At 41.5% G+C, this 22,500-nt stretch overlaps 2 protein-coding genes across 9 annotated transcripts in view; one reads left to right on the top strand and one right to left on the bottom strand.

Moving 5' to 3' along the window:
• The window catches only part of LOC133619100 (dematin-like), a 19,614-nt gene extending 5,373 nt beyond the window's left edge, over window positions 1–14,241 (top strand). The window contains exons 3-16 of one of the 6 annotated variants that reach the window (XM_072915291.1): window positions 1,603–1,732; window positions 1,947–2,039; window positions 2,101–2,226; window positions 2,432–2,461; window positions 2,529–2,712; window positions 8,761–8,805; window positions 9,223–9,378; window positions 9,442–9,648; window positions 11,890–11,948; window positions 12,042–12,084; window positions 12,214–12,221; window positions 12,291–12,347; window positions 12,414–12,494; window positions 12,562–14,241. In XM_072915291.1, the coding sequence (XP_072771392.1) occupies window positions 1,718–1,732; window positions 1,947–2,039; window positions 2,101–2,226; window positions 2,432–2,461; window positions 2,529–2,712; window positions 8,761–8,805; window positions 9,223–9,378; window positions 9,442–9,648; window positions 11,890–11,948; window positions 12,042–12,084; window positions 12,214–12,221; window positions 12,291–12,347; window positions 12,414–12,494; window positions 12,562–12,675 (1,218 nt within the window). In that variant the 5' untranslated portion in view covers window positions 1,603–1,717 and the 3' untranslated portion in view covers window positions 12,676–14,241. Of the gene's footprint in view, window positions 1–1,602; window positions 1,733–1,946; window positions 2,040–2,100; window positions 2,227–2,431; window positions 2,462–2,528; window positions 2,713–8,760; window positions 8,806–9,222; window positions 9,379–9,441; window positions 9,649–11,889; window positions 11,949–12,041; window positions 12,085–12,213; window positions 12,348–12,413; window positions 12,495–12,561 lie in introns of all 6 variants that reach the window. The other 5 variants (XR_012051010.1, XM_072915288.1, XM_072915289.1 and 2 more) reach the window with 5 other exon arrangements.
• Window positions 14,242–15,171: 930 nt separating this feature from the next.
• LOC133619099 (actin filament-associated protein 1-like 2) overlaps window positions 15,172–22,500 on the bottom strand; it is a 19,505-nt gene continuing 12,176 nt past the window's right edge. For 2 of the 3 annotated variants that reach the window (XM_061979966.2, XM_061979965.2), the window contains 7 exons: window positions 20,661–20,893; window positions 20,493–20,584; window positions 20,368–20,434; window positions 20,252–20,312; window positions 20,032–20,172; window positions 19,115–19,210; window positions 15,172–15,315 (listed from right to left, as the gene is read on the bottom strand). In XM_061979966.2, the coding sequence (XP_061835950.2) occupies window positions 15,257–15,315; window positions 19,115–19,210; window positions 20,032–20,172; window positions 20,252–20,312; window positions 20,368–20,434; window positions 20,493–20,584; window positions 20,661–20,893 (749 nt within the window). In that variant the 3' untranslated portion in view covers window positions 15,172–15,256. Of the gene's footprint in view, window positions 15,316–19,114; window positions 19,211–20,031; window positions 20,175–20,251; window positions 20,313–20,367; window positions 20,435–20,492; window positions 20,585–20,660; window positions 20,894–22,500 lie in introns of all 3 variants that reach the window. The other variant, XM_061979964.2, reaches the window with a different exon arrangement.

Raw genomic sequence — 22,500 nt, 5'->3', positions numbered from 1 at the left:
GTGTAGTTGTGTAGTCGTGGAGTAGTTGTGTAGTCATGAAGTAGTCGTTGTGTAGTTGTGTAGTCGTGTAGTTCTGTCGTTGTGTAGTCGTGTAATTGTGTAGTCATGTAGTAGTTGTGTAGTCCTGTAGTAGCCGTTGTGTAGTCGTGTAGTCCTGTAGTAGTTGTGTAGTCGTGTAGTAGTCGTGTAGTAGTCATGTAGTCGTGGTGTAGTCGTTGTGTAGTCGTGTAGTAGTTGTTCTGTAGTCGTGTAGCAGTCGTTGTGTAGTCGTGTAGTTGTGCAGTAGTCGTCGTGTAGTAGTCGTTGTGTAGTTGTGTGGTTGTGTATTAGTTGTGTAGTAATCGTTGTGTAGTGGTGTTGTCGTGTCATAGTGTAGTAGTAGTTGTGTAGTGGTGTAGTTGTGTAGTAGTCGTTGTGTAGTCATGTAGTAGTAATCATGTAGTAGTCGTTGTGTAGTTGTGTAGTAGTCTTTGTGTAGTCATGTAGTAGTCGTTGTGTAGTTGTGTAGTAGTCGTTGTGTAGTCATGTCGTTGTGTAGTAGTCGTTGTGTAGTCGTGTAGTAGTCGTTGTGTAGTAGTTGTGTAGTCGTGTAGTAGTCGTTGTGTAGTCGTGTAGTAGTTGTGTAGTCGTGTAGTAGTCGTTGTGTAGTCATGTCGTTGTGTAGTAGTTGTTGTGTAGTCGTGTAGTAGTCGTTGTGTAGTCGTGTAGTAGTCGTTGTGTAGTCGTGTAGTCGTGTAGTAGTTGTGTAGTCGTGTAGTAGTTGTTGTGTCGTCGTGTAGTAGTCGTTGTGTAGTTGTGCAGTAGTCGTCGAGTAGTAGTCGTTGTGTAGTTGTGTGGTCGTGTAGTAGTTGTGTAGTAATCGTTGTGTAGTAGTGTTGTCGTGTCCATAGTGTAGTAGTAGTTGTGTAGTGGTGTAGTTGTGTAGTAGTCGTAGTGTAGTCATGTAGTAGTCGTTATGTAGTCGTGTAGTTGTGTAGTAGTCGTTGTGTAGTCGTTGTGTAGTCGTTGTGTAGTCGTTGTGTAGTTGTGTATTAGTCGTTGTGTAGTCGTGTAGTCGTGTAGTAGTCGTTGTGTAGTGGTGTAGTCGTGTAGTAGTTGTTGTGTAGTGGTGTTGTCGTGTCGTAGTAGTTGTGTAGTGGTGTAGTGGTGTAGTAGTCGTTGTGTAGTCGTTGTGTAGTCGTTGTGTAGTTGTGTAGTAGTCGTTGTGTAATAGTGTAGTAGTCGTTGTGTAGTCGTGTAGTAGTCGTTGTGTAGTGGTGTAGTCGTGTAGTAGTTGTTGTGTAGTGGTGTTGTCGTGTCGTAGTAGTTGTGTAGTGGTGTAGTTGTGTAGTAGTCGTTGTGTAGTAGTGTAGTAGTCGTTGTGTAGTCGTGTAGTCGTGTAGTAGTCGTTGTGTAGTGGTGTAGTCGTGTAGTAGTTGTTGTGTAGTGGTGTTGTCGTGTCGTAGTAGTTGTGTAGTGGTGTAGTGGTGTAGTAGTCGTTGTGTAGTCATGTAGTTGTGTAGTTGTGTAGTGTAGTCGTTGTGTAGTCGTGTGCCATCTTAGCTGCTGGTTATCACACAAGCAGGATGTGTGTGTGGAGCTGCCATGTCACTGTTTTGACAGGAAGTGAGGCATCGCTGACAGGAAGTGAGGGATCGCTGACAGGAAGTGAGGCATCGCTGACAGGAAGTGAGGCATCGCTGACAGGAAGTGAGGCATCGCTGACAGGAAGTGAGGCATGATGATGCCAAAGGTAAGAAGAAGAAGAAGAGGTGCTAGTGTGTGTTGTGTCTAACCAGGTGTGTGTTGTGTCTAACCAGGTGTGTGTTGTGTCTAACCAGGTGTGTGTTGTGTCTAACCAGGTGTGTGTTGTGTCTAACCAGGTGTGTGTTGTGTCTAACCAGGTGTGTGTTGTGTCTAACCAGGTGTGTGTTGTGTCTAACCAGGTGTGTGTTGTGTCTAACCAGGTGTGTGCTCGCCAGAGACCTCAGACGTCTCCCGGGAGCGTCTTGTCTCTCCGAGGTTCCAGGGCCCCAGGATCTCCCGCCGCCGCCATCGTGGTGAGCGTCTGGCGCCGCCGTGCGTCTTCAACAGCCACACTCACCTGTGTTCACCTGGCAGGCCCGAGTGGAGGACGGCGTGATCGGCTACAAAGACCTGGCGGCGCTCCCGCGGGACAAAGCCATCCTGGACATCGAGAGGCCGGACTTGATGACCTACGAGCCGCACTACACCTACAGTCCACTGGTGAGTCACGGGAGGGGCGTGGTCTACTGGGGAGTCACGGGAGGGGCGTGGTCTACTGGGGAGTCACGGGAGGGGCGTGGTCTACTGGGGAGTCACGGGAGGGGCGTGGTCTTCTGGGGAGTCACGGGAGGGGCGTGGTCTACTGGTGAGTCACGGGAGGGGCGTGGTCTACCTTCAACATGGCTGACCTGGGCTTCTCTTGCAGACGTCCTTCTCCCCTCCCCCCTCCTCCGAGGTACGTCACCGGCAGGTCGAAGGTCAGCCTGGCCGCAACTCTGACCTTTGACCTGTCTTTGCCCCAGAACCTCCACAAGGAGTGGCTGGGAGGAAGTTCTCCTGGATGTTCCTCGCCTGGTTCCAGCAGCAGGAAACACAGCGGCAACACACCCTCCTCCTCTTCCTCGCCACACACACCACACACACAACACACACCGCACACACAGCACACACCACCTTCAAAGGCCCTACAACACTTCCACAAACCTGGTAAACTTTTATTTTGAAACTTCCTCACATCCTCCTTAGTGGACACATGTATTGTAGTATGAATGGATGAATAACTGATCAATGGTTATGGATGGGTGGTTCATAGATGGATGGATACATTGGTGGGTTAATGAATGGATCAATGAATGGATGGATGAAGGAATTAATGAATGGATAACTGAATGAATAGATTACATAATTAATGAATGGCTCTCTGAGCTGCCACCTTACCGTGGTTGAGGAGTTTGCGTGTCCCAATGATCCTAGGAGCTATGTTGTCCGAGGGCTTCTATACCCCCCGGTAGGGTCTCCCAAGACAAACAGGTCCTAGGTGAGGGATCAGACAAAGAGCAGCTCGAAGACTTCTATGGAAATGCAAGAACCGAGACTCAGATTTTCCTCGCCCGGACGCGGGTCACTGGGGCCCCCCTCTGGAGCCAGGCCCGGAGTTGGGGCACGATGGCGAGCGCCTGACCCCATGGGGGATGTCACCCCTCCAATGGGTTCACTACCCATAGCAGGGGCCATAGAGGTTGGGTGCAGTGTGAGCTGGGCGGAAGCCGAAAGCAGTGCACTTGGCGGTACGATCCTCGGCTACATAAGCTAGCTCTTGGGACGTGGAACGTCACCTCGCTGGGGGGGGAAGGAGCCTGAGATAGTGCGCGAGGTGGAGAAGTTCCGGCAGGATATAGTCGGAGTCACCTCGACGCACAGCAAGGGCTCTGGAACCAGTTCTCTCGAGAGGGGCTGGACTCTCTTCCACACTGGCGTTGCACGCAGTGAGAGGCGACCGGCTGGGGTAGCAATTCTTGTTTACCCCCCGGCTCAAAGCCTGCATGTTGGAGTTCAACCCGGTGGACGAGAGGGTAGCCTCCCTCCGCCTTCGGGTGGAGGGACGGGTCCTGACTGTTGTTTGTGCTTACGCACCAAACAGCAGTTCAGAGTACCCACCCTTTTTGGATACACTCGAGGGAGTACTGGAAAGTGCTCCCCGGGTGATTCCCTTGTCCTACTGGGGGACTTTGACGCTCATGTTGGCAACGACAGTGAAACCTGGAGAGGCGGGATTGGGACGAATGGCCGCCCGGATCTGAACCCGAGTGGTGTTTTGTTATTGGACTTTTGTGCCCGTCACAGATTGTCCATAACGAACACCATGTTCAAACATAAGGGTGTCCATATGTGCACTTGGCACCAGGACACCCTAGGCCGCAGTTCCATGATCGACTTTGTAGTTGTGTCATCGGATTTGCGGCCTCATGTTTTGGACACTCGGGTGAAGAGAGGGGCGGAGTTTTCTACCGATCACCACCTGGTGGTGAGTTGGCTGCGATGGTGGGGGAGGATGCTGGACAGACCTGGCAGGCCCAAATGCATTGTGAGTATCTGCTGGGAACGTCTAGCAGAATGTCCTGTCAGAGAGGGTTTCAATTCCCACCTCCGGAAGAACTTTGAACATGTCACGAGGGAGGTGCTGGACATTGAGTCCGAGTGGACCATGTTCCACACCTCTATTGTCGAGGCGGCTGAGTGGAGCTGTGGCCGCAAGGTAGTTGGTGCCTGTCGTGGCGGTACTCCTAGAACCCGCTGGTGGACACCCGCGGTGAGGGATGCCGTCAAGCTGAAGAAAGAGTCCTATCGGGTTCTTTTGACTCATAGGACTCCGGAGGCAGCGGACAGGTACTGACGGGCCAAGCGGTGTGCGGCTTCAGCGGTCGCGGAGGCAAAAACTCGGACATGAGAGGAGTTTGGAGAAGCCATGGAAAACGACTTCCGGACAGCTTCGAAGCGATTCTGGACCACCATCCGCCGCCTCAGGAAGGGGTAGCAGCACCGTGTATGGTGAAGATGGCGTTCTGCTGACGTCGACTGTGGATGTTGTGGATCGGTGGAGAGAATACTTCGAAGACCTCCTTAATCCCACCAACACATCTTCCTATGAGGAAGCAGTGCCTGGGGAATCTGTGATGGGCTCTCCTATTTCTGGGGCTGAGGTAGCTGAGGTAGTTAAAAAGCTCCTCGGTGGCAAGGCCCCAAAGTGGATGAGATCCGCCCAGAGTTCCTTAAGGCTCTGGATGCTGTGGGGCTGTCTTAGTTGACAAGACTCTGCAGCATTGCGTGGACATCGGGGGCGGTACCTCTGGATTGGCAGACCGGGGTGGTAGTTCCTCTCTTTAAGAAGGGGACCGGAGGGTGTGTTCCAACTATCGTGGGATCACACTCCTCAGCCTTCCCGGTAAGGTCTAGTCAGGTGTACTGGAGAGGAGGCTACGCCGGATAGTCGAACCTCGGATTCAGGAGGAACAGTGCGGTTTTCGTCCTGGTCGTGGAACTGTGGACCAGCTCTATACTCTCGGCAGGGTCCTTGAGGGTGCATGGGAGTTTGCCCAACTAGTCTACATGTGCTTTGTGGACTTGGAGAAGGCATTCGACCGTGTCCCTCGGGAAGTCCTGTGGGGAGTGCTCAGAGAGTAGGTGGTATCGGACTGTCTGATTGTGGCGGTCCGCTCCCTGTATGATCAGTGTCAGAGCTTGGTCTGCATTGCCGGCAGTAAGTTGGACACGTTTCCAGTGAGGGTTGGACTCCAGCAAGGCTGCCCTTTGTCACACATTCTGTTCATAACTTTTATGGACAGAATTTCTAGGCGCAGTCAAGGCCTTGAGGGGATCTGGTTTGGTGGCTGCAGGATTAGGTCTCTGTTTTTTGCAGATGATGTGGTCCTGATGGCTTCATCTGGCCAGGATCTTCAGCTCTCACTGGATCGGTTCGCAGCCGAGTGTGAAGCGACTGGGATGAGAATCAGCACCTCCAAGTCCGAGTCCATGGTTCTCGCTCGGAAAAGGGTGGAGTGCCATCTCCGGGTTGCGGAGGAAACCCTGCCCCAAGTGGAGGAGTTCAAGTACCTCGGAGTCTTGTTCACGAATGAGGGAAGAGTGGATGGTGAGATGGACAGGCGGATTGGTGCGGCGTCTTCAGTAATGCGGACGCTGTATCGATCCGTTGTGGTGAAGAAGGAGCTGAGCCGGAAGGCAAAGCTCTCAATTTACCAATCCAATCCACTTTATTTATATAGCACATTACCGGTTGATCTACGTTCCCATCCTCACCTATGGTCATGAGCTTTGGGTCATGACCGAAAGGACAAGATCACGGGTACGTAAGTGGCCGAAATGAGTTTCCTCCGCCGGGTGGCGGGGCTCTCCCTTAGAGATAGGGTGAGAAGCTCTGCCATCCGGGAGGAACTCAAAGTAAAGCTGCTGCTCCTCCACACGGAGAGGAGCCAGATGAGGTGGTTTAGGCATCTGGTCAGGATGCCACCCGAACGCCTCCCTAGGGAGGTGTTTAGGGCACGTCCGACCGGTAAGAGGCCACGGGGAAGACCCAGGACACGTTGGGAAGACTATGTCTTCTGGCTGGCCTGGGAACGCCTCGGGATCCCCCGGGAAGAGCTGGACCAAGTGGTTGAGGAGAGGGAAGTCTGGGCTTCCCTGCTTAGGCTGCTGCCCCCGCGACCCGACCTCGGATAAGCGGAAGAAGATAGATGGATGGATGAATGGCTACATGCATTGGTGGGTGGCTAGATGATGGATGGATGAGTGAATACATGTATGGATGGATGAGTAAATTGATGTATAGATGAATTAATGGATGATGTATATATGGATGAATTAATAGATAAATGAATGGGTGGGTGGATGGATACATAGATAGCTACATGGATGGTGGGTGGATGGATGGATGGATGGATGAGTAAATACAGGGATGGATGGATGAGTTAATAATGTATGGATTAATTAATGGATGGATGAATAATAAACAAATGAATGGATGGATTAATGAGTGAATAAATGGATGGATTAATTAACAGATGGATGGATGAATGGCTGGATGGAGGAATGAATGAATGAAATAATGGACAAGTGAATTATTGGATGGGCTATTTAAATAATGAATGGATACATGGGTACATAAATTGATAGGTGAATGGGTGGAGGAGTGATGAGTGAATGGGTGGATGTGTGGATGGATAGATGAATGGATGGATAGATAAATGATGGATAAACTGATTAACTGCTGGGTTAATGGTTGGATGAATGGATTGATGAAGGAATTATGACAAAATGGGTGGTGGGTGAATGAATGTATGGAAGTATATAATAGGAAGTAGAGAGTCTGCTTTAGTTAAAGAAGCAGGAAGTAGAATGCAGAAGCAGGAAGTAGAATGAAGACGCAAGAAGTAGAATGAAGAAGCAGGAAGTAGAGAGTCTGCTTTAGTTAAAGAAGCAGGAAGTAGAATGAAGAAGCAGGAAGTAGATTGAAGAAGCAGGAAGTAGAATGAAGAAGCAGGAAGTAGAGAGTTTGCTTTAGTTAAAGAAGCAGGAAGTAGATTGAAGAAGCAGGAAGTAGAATGAAGAAGCAGGAAGTAGAGAGTTTGCTTAGTTAAGCAGGGAGTAGAATGAAGAAGCAGGAAGTAGATAGAAGATGCAGGAAGTAGAATGAAGAAGCAGGAAGTAGATTGAAGAAGCAGGAAGTAGATTGAAGAAACAGGAAGTATAATGAAGAAGCAGGAAGTAGATTGAAGACGCAGGAAGTAGAATGAAGAAGCAGGAAGTAGAGAGTTTGCTTTAGTTAAAGAAGCAGGAAGTAGAATGAAGAAGCAGGAAATAGATTGAAGAAGCAAGAAGTAGATTGAAGAAGCAGGAAGTAGAATGAAGAAGCAGGAAGTAGAATGAAGAAGCAGGAAGTAGAGAGTTTGCTTTAGTTAAAGAAGCAGGAAGTAGAATGAAGAAGCAGGAAATAGATTGAAGAAGCAGGAAGTAAATTGAAGAAGCAGGAAGTAGATTGAAGAAGCAGGAAGTAGAATGAAGAAGCAGGAAGTAGAGAGTTTGCTTTAGTTAAAGAAGCAGGAAGTAAATGGAAGAAGCAGGAAGTTGATTGAAGAAGCAGGAAGTAGAATGAAGAAGCAGGAAGTAGAATGAAGAAGCAGGAAGTAGAATGAAGAAGCAGGAAGTAGAGAGTTTGCTTTAGTTAAAGAAGCAGGAAGTAGAATGAAGAAGCAGGAAGTAGATTGAAGAAGCAGGAAGTAAATTGAAGAAGCAGGAAGTAGATTGAAGAAGCAGGAAGTAGAATGAAGAGGCAGGAAGTAGAGAGTTTGCTTTAGTTAAAGAAACAGGAAGTAGAATGAAGAAGCAGGAAATAGATTGAAGAAGCAGGAAGTAGAATGAAGAAGCAGGAAGTAGAATGAAGAAGCAGGAAGTAGAGTTTGCTTTAGTTAAAGAAGCAGGAAGTAGAATGAAGAAGCAGGAAGTAGATTGAAGAAGCAGGAAGTAAATTGAAGAAGCAGGAAGTAGATTGAAGAAGCAGGAAGTAGAATGAAGAGGCAGGAAGTAGAGTTTGCTTTAGTTAAAGAAGCAGGAAGTAGAATGAAGAAGCAGGAAGTAGATTGAAGAAGCAGGAAGTAGAATGAAGAAGCAGGAAGTAGAGAGTTTGCTTTAGTTAAAGAAGCAGGAAGTAGAATGAAGAAGCAGGAAGTAGAATGAAGAAGCAGGAAGTAGATTGAAGAAGCAGGAAGTAGATTGAAGAAGCAGGAAGTAGAATGAAGAAGCAGGAAGTAGATTGAAGAAGCAGGAAGTAGAATGAAGAAGCAGGAAGTAGATTGAAGAAGCAGGAAGTAGAATGAAGAAGCAGGAAGTAGAGAGTTTGCTTTAGTTAAAGAAGCAGGAAGTAGAATGAAGAAGCAGGAAGTAGATTGAAGAAGCAGGAAGTAGAATGAAGAAGCAGGAAGTAGATTGAAGAAGCAGGAAGTAGAATGAAGTAGCAGGAAGTAGATTGAAGAAGCAGGAAGTAGAATGAAGAAGCAGGAAGTAGAGAGTTTGCTTTAGTTAAAGAAGCAGGAAGTAGAATGAAGAAGCAGGAAGTCGATTGAAGAAGCAGGAAGTAGAATGAAGAAGCAGGAAGTAGAATGAAGAAGCAGGAAGTAGAGTGAAGAAGCAGGAAGTAGAATGACGAAGCAGGAAGTAGAATGATGATAGTTTGTGTTGTTTCAGACAATGGCAGCAACATGTACAAGAAACCTCCCATCTACAAACAAGGTGCATCACCTCACCTTCATCACCTTCATCACCTTACACCTCCACTCACTCATTTATTAGTGTCTGTCTCTGTGTGTGTACCTGTGTGTGTGTGTGTGTGTGTGTACCTGTGTGTGTGTGTGTGTGTGTGTGTGTACCTGTGTGTGTGTGTGTGTGTGTGTGTGTGTGTGTGTGTGTACCTGTGTGTGTGTGTGTGTGTGTGTGTGTGTGTACCTGTGTGTGTGTGTGTGTGTGTGTGTGTGTACCTGTGTGTGTTTCTGTGTGTGTGTACCTGTGTGTGTGTGTGTGTGTGTGTGTGTACCTGTGTGTGTGTGTGTGTGTGTGTGTGTGCGTGTGTGTGTGTGTGTGTACCTGTGTGTGTGTGTGTGTGTGTGTGTGTGTGTACCTGTGTGTGTGTGTGTGTGTGTGTGTCCCCAGGCGTGGCGTCCTGTGGCCCTCCTGCAGGCAAGCAGCACTTGGAGGACGTGATCATCGAGTCTTCCAAGTTCCCAGCCGCTCAGCCTCCAGACCCCAAACTTCCCTCCAAGATGGAGAGTGACTACTGGCCCTGTCCTCCCTCCATGGCCATCTTTGGTGACTCCTGTCCTCCTTTCCTGCACCCTTGCCTCCTCTAACCTTCCCTCCTCACCCCTCCAGAGATGGAGTGTCGCAGGAGCGAGGCCAGGGAGGACGATGACCTTCCTGGACAGGTGTGGGTGGTAGGTGGTCCTCCTGGTCCTCCTAGGTCCTGCTCAACTCAGATCCAGTCCAACCTGGGAAGGATCCTCCTCCAGGACCAGGTGGACAAGTCGGCTCCTCTGAGGAGGAAAAGTCGCTCACTGCCTGACCGCAGCCAGCACGCAGGTACTGATGACGTCATAGTTTCACTGTGGTGACACCTGGTGGTGTGAGGAAGCACTACACACTTTCATTTCTTTTGTATGTCAATTACATTTTAGAAAACAATTTGGCACGAGAATATGTTTTTATTTATTCATTTTTGTATTCAATTCAATGTTATTTATGCATCCATCCATTTTCTACTGCTGGGGGCTGGAGCCTATCCCAGCTGCACTCGGGCAATAGACAGGGTACACCCTGGACAAGTATTTTTATAAAAACATTTTTAAAATGTATGGTTAGAAAATGGATGGATGGATGTTTTATTTATTTATTTTAATTTAAGTCAATTTCATCTAATTATATCGATTGTAGCTGAGATAGGCTCCAGCGCCCCCCCGCGACCCCGAAGGGAATAAGCGGTAGAAAATGGATGGATTATATAGATAGATGGGCATGAGAATATTTGTTCATATATTTGATTATTTATTCATTTATTTTTAACATTTAATTGTATCTAATTGAATTAAAAAAAAAAAAGTTTTTTATTTTTTCATTCTTGATCTTTAAAAAAAATAAGTTTGTATTTATTTATGTCTGTGTTTATTTTTTTATTTTTATTGAATTCACTTTTAATTATCCATCCATCCATTTTCTACTGCTTTGTACCTTTGGGGGGTGACAGGGGGGCTGGAGCCTATCCCAGCTGCACTCGGGCAATAGACAGGGTACACCAGGCCCGGCCCTAACCAATCTGGCGCCCTAGGCAAGATTTTAGGTGGCGCCCCCCCACATCGGCAGTGAAGTGTATATACTCACAAGAAACCGAATAGCTTTGTCTTTGACCTTTTTTTTTTTTTACTTACAACTATACCTAATATATAAAGGGGTGGAAAAGTGACTATTACCTGCAGGGCAAACATTAGCTAACCAGAAAGCAATAACAATGTAAACAAAAAACACCTGCTTAAAAGATCTAATACAAATGTCCCTGAGGAATGTAAGGTGGGAGTACTGTAATTACCTAACGTTACATTATTATTTTCCATAACAATTTAGCCCCCTCCACAATATTAACCCGACGTTAAAACACAATTAGCTATTTATTGATTAGCAATTGCCGAATCATGTAACATTAGCTTAATGCTAAAAAGCCAGGTTACTATCACATTCTGTAACAGACAAATAATTTCATGTAGGCTAACGTTACCTACCTGCTACCTCTTGTCTTTTTCTCGTTTCTCCTCCTCTTCTTTTCTCTTTTTTCTTCCCTGGGCACCTGACAGTTTTGGCCGTTTTGACATCTTGTGTTGATTTTTTGATGTGGTGACGTCCAAAAAGAGTCATGACACGGGAAGGGAGGGGGCGCACCGTGCGGGGGGGGGGGGGGGGGGGGGGCGTAATGTTGTAACAAATAATATTTCTATTATATAGGCTTTACTTTGCATTTTAATTAACGTGGGATTACTTTTTGTATTTAGAAATAATAGTACCAACTTTTTTTTTTTTTTTTCTCCAACATTTGTGGCACTGGCGTGGCGCCCCCTGATGGACGGCGCCCTTAGCATTTGCCTATACGGCTTATGCCACGGGCCGGCCCTGATTATATAGATAGATGGGCATGAGAATATTTTTTCGTATATTTGATTATTTATTCATTTATTTTTAACATTTAATTGTATTTAATTGAATTTAAAAAAAAAGTTTTTTATTTTTTCATTCTTGATCTTTAAAAAAAAAAAGTTTTTATTTATTTATGTCTGTGTTTATTTTTTATTTTTATTGAATTCACTTTTAATTATCCATCCATCCATTTGCTACTGCTTTGTACCTTTGGGGGTGACAGGGGGGCTGGAGCCTATCCCAGCTGCACTCGGGCAATAGACAGGGTACACCCTGAACATTTTGGCATGACATTTTATTTTATTATTTTGTATGTTGTATTTATGAATTCTTTTTTTCTTTTGGCTTTGTATTTATGTTTATTAAGTCATTTTATTTTATTTTATTTCAAAAAATCATATATTCTAGTATTGTTATTTAATTTATTCAATTATTAATTAATTAATTAATTTTATTTTATTGTATCTTATTTTTATTTAAAATAATGTATTTTTAAAAAAATGTTTTATTTTTTTAATCATTTGTATTTAATTATATTTATTTATTTTTCGGGCATCAGAGCGTGTCAATGATTGAAGTCTGCATTGTCCGTGATTCACCTGAACGCCTCATGGTCACTTACTGTCTGCACTTCCTCTGCAGGGGCCGGCACTTCCAGGTCTGTTTATTTCCCAGCATCCTCTGGGACAGGCTTGTCCAGGGTGAGTGTGTGTGTGTGAGTGTGTGTGAGTGTGTGTGTGAGTGTGTGTGATGCCTTCAGGTGCTGAGTGTTGCGTTTGTGTGCTTTTTTTCAGCTTCAGTCAGCAGAATTCGGCCCCTCGCAAAAGCCCGCCGCAGGTACCCCTCCCCCTCCCCCTGACATGGATAGGTGCTCAAGGCATGATGGGTAAAGAGGAGTGTGAGCGCAGGGTGCTAATGCGTGTGTGTGTGTGTGTGTGTGTGTGTGTGTGTGTGTGTCTCCCGCAGGTGTTCAGGTAGTGTTTCCTCCCCGTTGTGCGTCATGTCGGCCATGTTGTGGTGATGTTTGTGTGTTTGTGTGTCAGAATGGCGACTCCAGGACGGACCGTGGCATCTCGCTGCTCGCCATGACGGAGCTCCAGGTAACATGTGACCTGATGACATGCCCGCGGTCGCCGTGACAACGTGTGCCCGTTCTCCCCGCACAGATCTACCCGTATGAGACGCTGGTGGTCCGGCATCGTGGGTGGAGCAAGCTTCCTCCTGGCGTGGACAGAACCCGGCTGGAGGTAGGGAGCGTCCCCGGGTGTGGGGGTCAGGGTTGAAAGGTCACTGAGGCCATGCGTGCCCCTGCAGAGACACCTGTCACAGGAGCAGTTCCTCAGCGTGTTCGGGATGACGCTGGAGGACTTTGAGCAGCTTTCTCTGTGGAAGAGGAACCAGAAGAAGAAGAAGGTGTGTCTCTTCTGACTGCCAACAGGCCACGCCCCCTCGCCGCCGCCGGGAAGCAAGCTTTTGTAAAGCGTGCAAACAAGGTGACGTCTTTTGCTGAACGATCCCCTTTAAAGATGGCCGCAGGAAAGCAATAAAGTCATCTATGATGTCATCAGGGATGCTGTGGACTTCTCCTGCAGGTCAAAGGTTGCAATGATGTCACCTTACACAGTGTCCAATCAGATCGCCCGGATCTCACCCTTGATATGATATGCTGTGATGTTTTGACCAGGCTTCTCTTCTGATTGGCTGAGTTGACTCCACCCACTCATGATTTCTGATTGGCTGAGTTGACTCCGCCCACTCTTGATTTCTGATTGGGTGAGTTGACTCCGCCCACTCTTGATTTCTGATTGGGTGAGTTGACTCCGCCCACTCTTTGATTTCCGAGTGAGTTGACTCCGCCCACTCTTTGGATCCGGATTGGGTGAATTGACTCTACCCACTCTTTGTTTTCTGATTGGGTGAGTTGACTCCGCCCACTCTTGTTTTCTGATTGGGTGAGTTGACTCCGCCCACTCTTTGATTTCCGAGTGAGTTGACTCCGCCCACTCTTTGGATCCGGATTGGGTGAATTGACTCTACCCACTCTTTGTTTTCTGATTGGGTGAGTTGACTCCGCCCACTCTTTAAATTCTGATTGGAGGAGTTGACTCTGCCTACTCTTTGATTTCTGATTGGTGAGTTGACTCCGCCCACTCTTAATTTCGGATTGTGTGAATTGACTCGACCCACTCTTGATTCCTGATTGGGTGAGTTGACTCCGCCCACTCTTTGATTCCGGATTGGGTGAGTTGACTCCGCCCACTCTTTGATTTCTGATTGTGAGTTGACTCCGCCCACTCTTAATTTTGGATTGTGTGAATTGACCCGACCCACTCTTGATTCCTGATTGGGTGAGTTGACTCCGCCCACTCTTGATTCCTGATTGGGTGAGTTGACTCCGCCCACTCTTGATTCCTGATTGGGTGAGTTGACTCCGCCCACTCTTTGATTCCGGATTGGGTGAGTTGACTCCGCCCACTCTTTGATTTCTGATTGTGAGTTGACTCCGCCCACTCTTAATTTTGGATTGTGTGAATTGACCCGACCCACTCTTGATTCCTGATTGGGTGAGTTGACTCCGCCCACTCTTGATTCCTGATTGGGTGAGTTGACTCCGCCCACTCTTGATTCTTGATTGGGTGAGTTGACTCCGCCCATTCTTAATTTCGGATTGTGTGAATTGACTTGACCCACTCTTGATTCCTGATTGGGTGAGTTGACTCCGCCCACTCTTGATTCCTGATTGGGTGAGTTGACTCCACCCACTCTTTGATTTATGATTAGGGGAGTTGACTCCGCCTACTTTTTGATATTGTGAGTTGACTCTTCCCACTCTGTTTTCTGATTGGAGGAGTTGACTGCGCCCACTCTTTAAATTCTGATTGGAGGAGTTGACTCCGCCCACTTTTTCATTTCTGATTTGTTGAGCTGACATCAGGGTGAGTTGACTCCACCCACTCTTTGATTTATGATTGGGGGAGTTGACTCCACCTACTTTTTGATATTGTGAGTTGACTCTACCCACTCTTTGTTTTCTGATTGGGTGAGTTGACTCCGCCCACTCTTTAAATTCTGATTGGAGGAGTTGACTCCGCCCACTTTTTCATTTATGACTGGGTGAGTTGACCCCCGCCTACTCTTTGATTTCTGATTGGGTGAGTTGACTCCGCCTACTCTTTGATTTCTGAAGGGTGAGTTGACTCCGCCCAATCTTTGATTTCTGATTGTGTGAGTTGACTCCGCCCATTCTTAATTTCGGATTGTGTGAGTTGACTCGACCCACTCTTGATTCCTGATTGGGTGAGTTGACTCCACCCACTCTTTGATTTATAAATAGGGGAGTTGACTCCGCCTACTTTTTGTTATTGTGAATTGACTCTACCCGCTCTTTGTTTTCTGATTAGAGGAGTTGACTCCGCCCACTTTTTAAATTCTGATTGGAGGAGTTGACTCCGCCCACTTTTTAATTTCTGATTTGTTGAGCTGACATCGGGGTGAGTTGACTCCGCCCACTATTTGATTTCTGATTGGGTCAGTTGACCCCGCCCACTCTTCGATTTCCGATTGGGTGCGTTGACTCCGCCCACTCTTACTTCAGAGGAAGTTGTAAAATGTGGTGTCACATGCTACAAGAGCTAACATAGAGAAAATGCTAATGCTAACGGTGATTGGCACTTCTTGACAAACTTGGAATGGATGTGAAGATTGTACGTGTAAGGAGCGTCATGTGACCTCAATATATTGCTGCCTGAACACGAAGCATCAGCAAGTGTTGCCTAGCAACCAAGTGGTCATTGCATCACAAAAAGTGATTTGAGTTTCTTGCCGTGTTTTCCATGAATTTTTGCTGTATGGATGACGTCATCTTTCAATAACTAATAAAACAAAGATCAAACATCTTTATTGGTCATTTGTGCTTTTCTACACGTCTATTCTTGTGTTGCTAAGTCACATGACTCCAGTCATGTGACCATAAAGTACCTCAAAATAAATAGTTACTTTGGTCAATAACTTAGAAGGTGTGATCTGCACAGACGTCACATGGTGTCAAGCAGCTTTGCTCTCCCATTCCTGTGGATTATTCATATCATAATAACACCATATTCATGTCATAATATTATCATAATAATACCATATTCATGTCATAATATTATCATAATAATACCATATTCATGTCATAATAATACCATATTCATGTCATAATATTATCATAATAATACCATATTCATGTCATAATAATACCATATTCATGTCATAATAATACCATATTCATGTCATAATATTATCATAATAATACCATATTCATGTCATAATAATACCATATTCATGTCATAATAATACCATATTCATGTCATAATATTATCATAATAATACCATATTCATGTCATAATAATATCATAATAATACCATATTCATGTCATAATAATACCATATTCATGTCATAATATTATCATAATAATACCATATTCATGTCATAATAATACCATATTCATGTCATAATAATACCATATTCATGTCATAATATTATCATAATAGTACCATATTCATGTCATAATAATACCATATTCATGTCATAATAATATCATAATAATACCATATTCATGTCAAAATAATATCATAATAATACCATATTCATGTCATAATAATACCATATTCATGTCATAATAATATCATAATAATACCATATTCATGTCATAATAATACCATATTCATGTCATAATAATACCATATTCATGTCATAATAATATCATAATAATACCATATTCATGTCATAATAATATCATAATAATACCATATTCATGTCATAATAATATCATAATAATACCATATTCATGTCATAATAATACCATATTCATGTCATAATAATACCATATTCATGTCATAATATTATCATAATAATACCATATTCATGTCATAATAATATCATAATAATACCATATTCATGTCATAATAATACCATATTCATGTCATAATATTATCATAATAATACCATATTCATGTCATAATAATACCATATTCATGTCATAATATTATCATAATAATACCATATTCATGTTATAATATTATCATAATAATACAATATTCATGTCATAATAATACCATATTCATGTCATAATATTATCATAATAATACCATATTCATGTCATAATAATACCATATTCATGTCATAATAATACCATATTCATGTCATAATATTATCATAATAATACCATATTCATGTCATAATAATACCATATTCATGTCATAATAATACCATATTCATGTCATAATATTATCATAATAATACCATATTCATGTCATAATAATATCATAATAATACCATATTCATGTCATAATAATACCATATTCATGTCATAATATTATCATAATAATACCATATTCATGTCATAATAATACCATATTCATGTCATAATAATACCATATTCATGTCATAATATTATCATAATAGTACCATATTCATGTCATAATAATACCATATTCATGTCATAATAATATCATAATAATACCATATTCATGTCAAAATAATATCATAATAATACCATATTCATGTCATAATAATACCATATTCATGTCATAATAATATCATAATAATACCATATTCATGTCATAATAATACCATATTCATGTCATAATAATACCATATTCATGTCATAATAATATCATAATAATACCATATTCATGTCATAATAATATCATAATAATACCATATTCATGTCATAATAATATCATAATAATACCATATTCATGTCATAATAATACCATATTCATGTCATAATAATACCATATTCATGTCATAATATTATCATAATAATACCATATTCATGTCATAATAATATCATAATAATACCATATTCATGTCATAATAATACCATATTCATGTCATAATATTATCATAATAATACCATATTCATGTCATAATAATACCATATTCATGTCATAATATTATCATAATAATACCATATTCATGTTATAATATTATCATAATAATACAATATTCATGTCATAATAATACCATATTCATGTCATAATATTATCATAATAATACCATATTCATGTCATAATAATACCATATTCATGTCATAATATTATCATAATAATACCATATTCATGTCATAATAATATCATAATAATACCATATTCATGTCATAATAATACCATATTCATGTCATAATAATACCATATTCATGTCATAATTTTATCATAATAATACCATATTCATGTCATAATAATACCATATTCATGTCATAATAATATCATAATACCATATTCATGTCATAATAATACCATATTCATGTCATAATATTATCATAATAATACCATATTCATGTCATAATAATACCATATTCATGTCATAATAATACCATATTCATGTCATAATATTATCATAATAATACCATATTCATGTCATAATAGTACCATATTCATGTCATAATAATATCATAATAATACCATATTCATGTCATAATAATACCATATTCATGTCATAATATTATCATAATAATACCATATTCATGTCATACTATTATCATAATACCATATTCATGTCATAATAATACCATATTCATGTCATAATATTATCATAATAATACCATATTCATGTCATAATATTATCATAATAATACCATATTCATGTCATAATAATACCATATTCATGTCATAATATTATCATAATAATACCATATTCATGTCATAATATTATCATAATAATACCATATTCATGTCATAATAATACCATATTCATGTCATAATATTATCATAATAATACCATATTCATGTCATAATAATACCATATTCATGTCATAATATTATCATGATAATACCACATTCATGTCATAATAATACCATATTCATGTCATAATATTATCCTAATAATACCATATTCATGTCATAATAATACCATATTCATGTCATAATATTATCATAATAATACCATATTCATGTCATAATAATACCATATTCATGTCATAATATTATCATAATAATACCATATTCATGTCATAATATTATCATAATAATACCATATTCATGTCATAATAATGCCATATTCATGTCATAATATTATCATAATAATACCATATTCATGTCATAATAATACCATATTCATGTCATAATATTATCATGATAATACCACATTCATGTCATAATAATACCATATTCATGTCATAATATTATCATAATAATACCATATTCATGTCATAATAATACCATATTCATGTCATAGTATTATCATAATAATACCATATTCATGTCATAATATTATCAAAATTAATACCATATTCATGTCATAATATTATCATAATAATACCATATTCATGTCATAATAATGTCATAACAGTATGACAATAATGTCATCATAATACTAGAATAATATCATATTCATGTCATATTATGATAATAATGCAATAATAATACCATAATAATATCATATTCATGTCATAATATTATGATAAAAATGTCATAATAATATCATATTCATGTCATAATATTATGACAATAATGTCATAATAACGTCATAATAATGTCATAAAAATATCATGTCATAATGATATAATATTATGACAATAATGTCATAATGCCATAATAATATCATATTTATGTCATAATATTATGATAATAATGTCATAATAACATCATAATAATATAATTATGTCATAATAACATGATCATGTCATAACATGATAATATGATAATAATGTCTTAACATTATGATATGATAATAACATAATAATGTCATAATGATATCATAACATTATGCTAATAATATGATAAGAACATGATAATAATGTCATAATAATATAATATGATAAGACCATGATACTAATGTCATAAGAAGGTCATGGAACACATCAATGGTGTTGATGAAGCTCACCTTCTTGTGTTGGATGAAGAAGGATGAAGGAGAAGGTCTCAGGGAACTTTTCACCGACGCTGAGCGCCGCAGCAGCAGCGGGTTCAGCAGACTTGCCTGGACCAGCGAGGGCAGCAGGGACCAAGAACACACATCAGAAACCAGCAGGGACCAATAGAAACCAGCAGGGAGCATCAGGGACCAGAAGAGACCAGTAGGGAACAGCAGAGAACAACAAAGACCAGCAGGGACCAGTATGAACCAGCAGAGACCAGGAAAAATCACCACAGACCATCAGAGACCAGTAGGGAACAGCAGGAACCAGTAAAGACCAGAAGAGACCAGTAGAGACCAGAAGAGAGCTGTAGAGACCAGCCAGCAGAGATCAGTAGAGACCATCAGAGACCAGTAGAGACCAGAAGAGAGCTGTAGAGACCAGCAGAGACCAGTAGAGACCAGCAGAGACCAGTAGAGAGCTGTAGAGACCAGCAGAGACCAGTAGAGAGCTGTAGAGACCAGCAGAGACCAGTAGAGATCAGTAGAGAGCAGCAGGAAGAAGATGCAGTGAGAAGGCGTGTCCTCCAGGAGGGTCACATGTAGTGAGGGGCGTGTCCTCCAGGAGTGTCACATGTCACATGCAGTGAGGGGCGTGTCCTCCAGGAGGGTCACATGTCACATGCAGTGGGGGCGTGTCCTCCAGGAGGGTCACATGCAGTAAAGAGGCGTGTCCTGGAGGAGGGTCACATGCAGTGAGGGGCGTGTCCTGGAGGAGGGTCACATGCAGTGAAGGGGCGTGTCCTGGAGGAGGGTCACATGCAGTGAAGGGGCGTGTCCTGGAGGAGAGTCACATGTCACATGCAGTGAAGGGGCGTGTCCTCCAGGAGGGTCACATGTCACATGCAGTGAGGGGCGTGTCCTCAAGGAGGGTCACATGTCACCTGTGCTCTCTCGCCACACACGGCCAGCGACTGTCGAAAAGACGAGCGTTTGTTGTGCTTGGCCAGGTTGACCTCTGACCCCGCCCTCAGGTGGACTTCCTTCCTTCCCGCCAGCTCCAACTTCTGAACGCCACGCTGCGTCTCTGCAAGCAAGCAAGCACACATTGCTTTTCAACGCAGGCTGAGCTGGCGGATAAGTGGGCGGAGCTTGCTAACTGACTGTGTGCGGCGAGGACGGCGTTGGCGTAGGTCCCGCAGCGAGCGTCCTGAGAGCTGTGGAGCTGACAAGAGACGTCAAGGTGTGTGGGCGGAGCCTAAAGGTCAAAGGTCAAGTACCATGTGCTCCAGCATCGAGGTGTTGGAGTATAGGGGCGGGTCCATGTACGTGTTGGTCCGCGGCGGGCTGGGGAGGGGCAAGCGTCAGTCTTTGTTCTCCGTTGCCATGCCGACGCCTCGCATACCTGACTTCTTGCCGGGCCTTGTTGCTGCGGTAACCGGCCGCCCCGTCCTTCAGGAGTCGCGTCCATCGCCGCTTCTCGTCCGCCGAGCTCACCTGCGACAACGCGGACGGCGTTCAGCTCTCTCGCAAGCCCACTTCCTGTTTGCATCACTTCCTGTCCGAGCCTCACCTCCAGCACGGCCACCTGGTCACCGAGCACGCTCAGTATGATCCTCTGCGAGCACGCGTCGTCGGGTCCCGCCTCCACCTCGCAGCCTCGCAGCTGCAATGTGTACTGGGGGGGCCGCCGCCTTGTTGGCTCCGCCTCCTCGTCCCCGTCCTCGCCAAACATGTTGAGAAGCCCCGCCTCCACCTGACACAGCAGACTTTGCCACTGACAGTTCATCAGCACGTTCAGGAAGTCTGTGAAATTAAATTAAGTTAAATTAAATGTAATTTTATTTAATTCACTGTAATAATATAAAGCTAAATCACATTGAATGAAACGACAATAAATGAAATGAAATGAAATTAATTTAAATTAAACAAAATTAATAAAATAAAATAAAATAACATTAAATTAAACTGCATTACAATAAACTAAATTAAATTAAATGAAAACTAATCTAATCTAATTAAGATTACACCAAATTAATATAAATTAAATGACTATAAATACATTAAATTAAATAATTACGTCACATCAAATCAAATTAAAAAATGACATTACATATAATCAAATGAAATGAATAAATTAAATCAATTAAAACAAGAATGTCATACAGAAAATACATTTCAATTAAATATGATCAAACAATATCATGAAATATTAGATCAAATCCAACAAACATACTGAATTCAATATATTTCAAGTAAAATAAATCAAATATAATTAAGAATTTAATCAAATTCAATCAAATTGAAAATTACATTAAATTCATTCAAATCAAATTCCTAAAGCAATAATATATTTAATTAAATCTATTTCAATTACGGTAAATTAAATCTAATCCAATTAAAGTTTTTGATTAGATTTAATCAAATCAAGTCATATAAACTTTTTTAAATTAGATGAAATCAAACCAAAAATGTATCAAATCAAATAAATGTATATTAAACTATATTACAACTAATTGACATTTTTGTTGAATTTAAACAAATCAAATGATAGCAACTTTTAAAAAAGAGATCAAATCAAACCGGAAAATGTATTAAATAAAAAAAATTCCAGTTAAATCAAATAAAATAAAAATGCCAATAAATTATATCAAATGAAAATGAACAAAATGTGATTTAATTGTCTTTAAATAAAATGCAATTAAATAAAAATAAAACATGGTATTAAAATTTACAAACACAAAAATAACAAATTGGTAAATTATAACAAATCGAACCAAAAAAGCAACAAATACATTTCATTTAAATTAAAACATATCAAATAAAAATATTGAATGTCATCAAATCATATCGAATTGTTAAATTAAATCAAATCAAATGTATAATTCAATCAATTAGAATACAATTAAATCATATACAAATGTAATTAAAATATCTTAAAACAAAATGTAATTAAATGAAAAATAACACATTGAAATACAATTTAAAAAATGCATTATTTAAATCATATGTTCAATAATTCAAATACAGTAAAACATTTAACAATACTTAATTCAATATAAAACAATAGATTACATTATTTAGAAACACATTTAGATCAAATGCTATATGTTATATATATTATATATCAGTGGTGGGCCAGCAAGACCTTCTCTGATGATCTAACATAAGCAGAAATCATCATCATAATTAAAGATAAAAGTCATGGACTTTCCCTAAATATGTCAAAGTATTCATTTTGTCTTCATGTCATATTATGCTCCTCCCACTTTATTTCACTTTCTATCCAATCACAATTCAGCTATCTTATGTTGCCATGCTGTACCTAATCTGCCTTCAGAATCAACAATGTAAGTGAAGGGCCACATACAGTTGATAGATCATTGCCTTCAGAATCAACAATGTAAGTGAAG

Source organism: Nerophis lumbriciformis, linkage group LG20 (genome assembly GCF_033978685.3).
Source record: "Nerophis lumbriciformis linkage group LG20, RoL_Nlum_v2.1, whole genome shotgun sequence".
Taxonomy (NCBI): domain Eukaryota; kingdom Metazoa; phylum Chordata; class Actinopteri; order Syngnathiformes; family Syngnathidae; genus Nerophis; species Nerophis lumbriciformis.
This window is presented reverse-complemented; position numbering and strand designations above follow the sequence as displayed.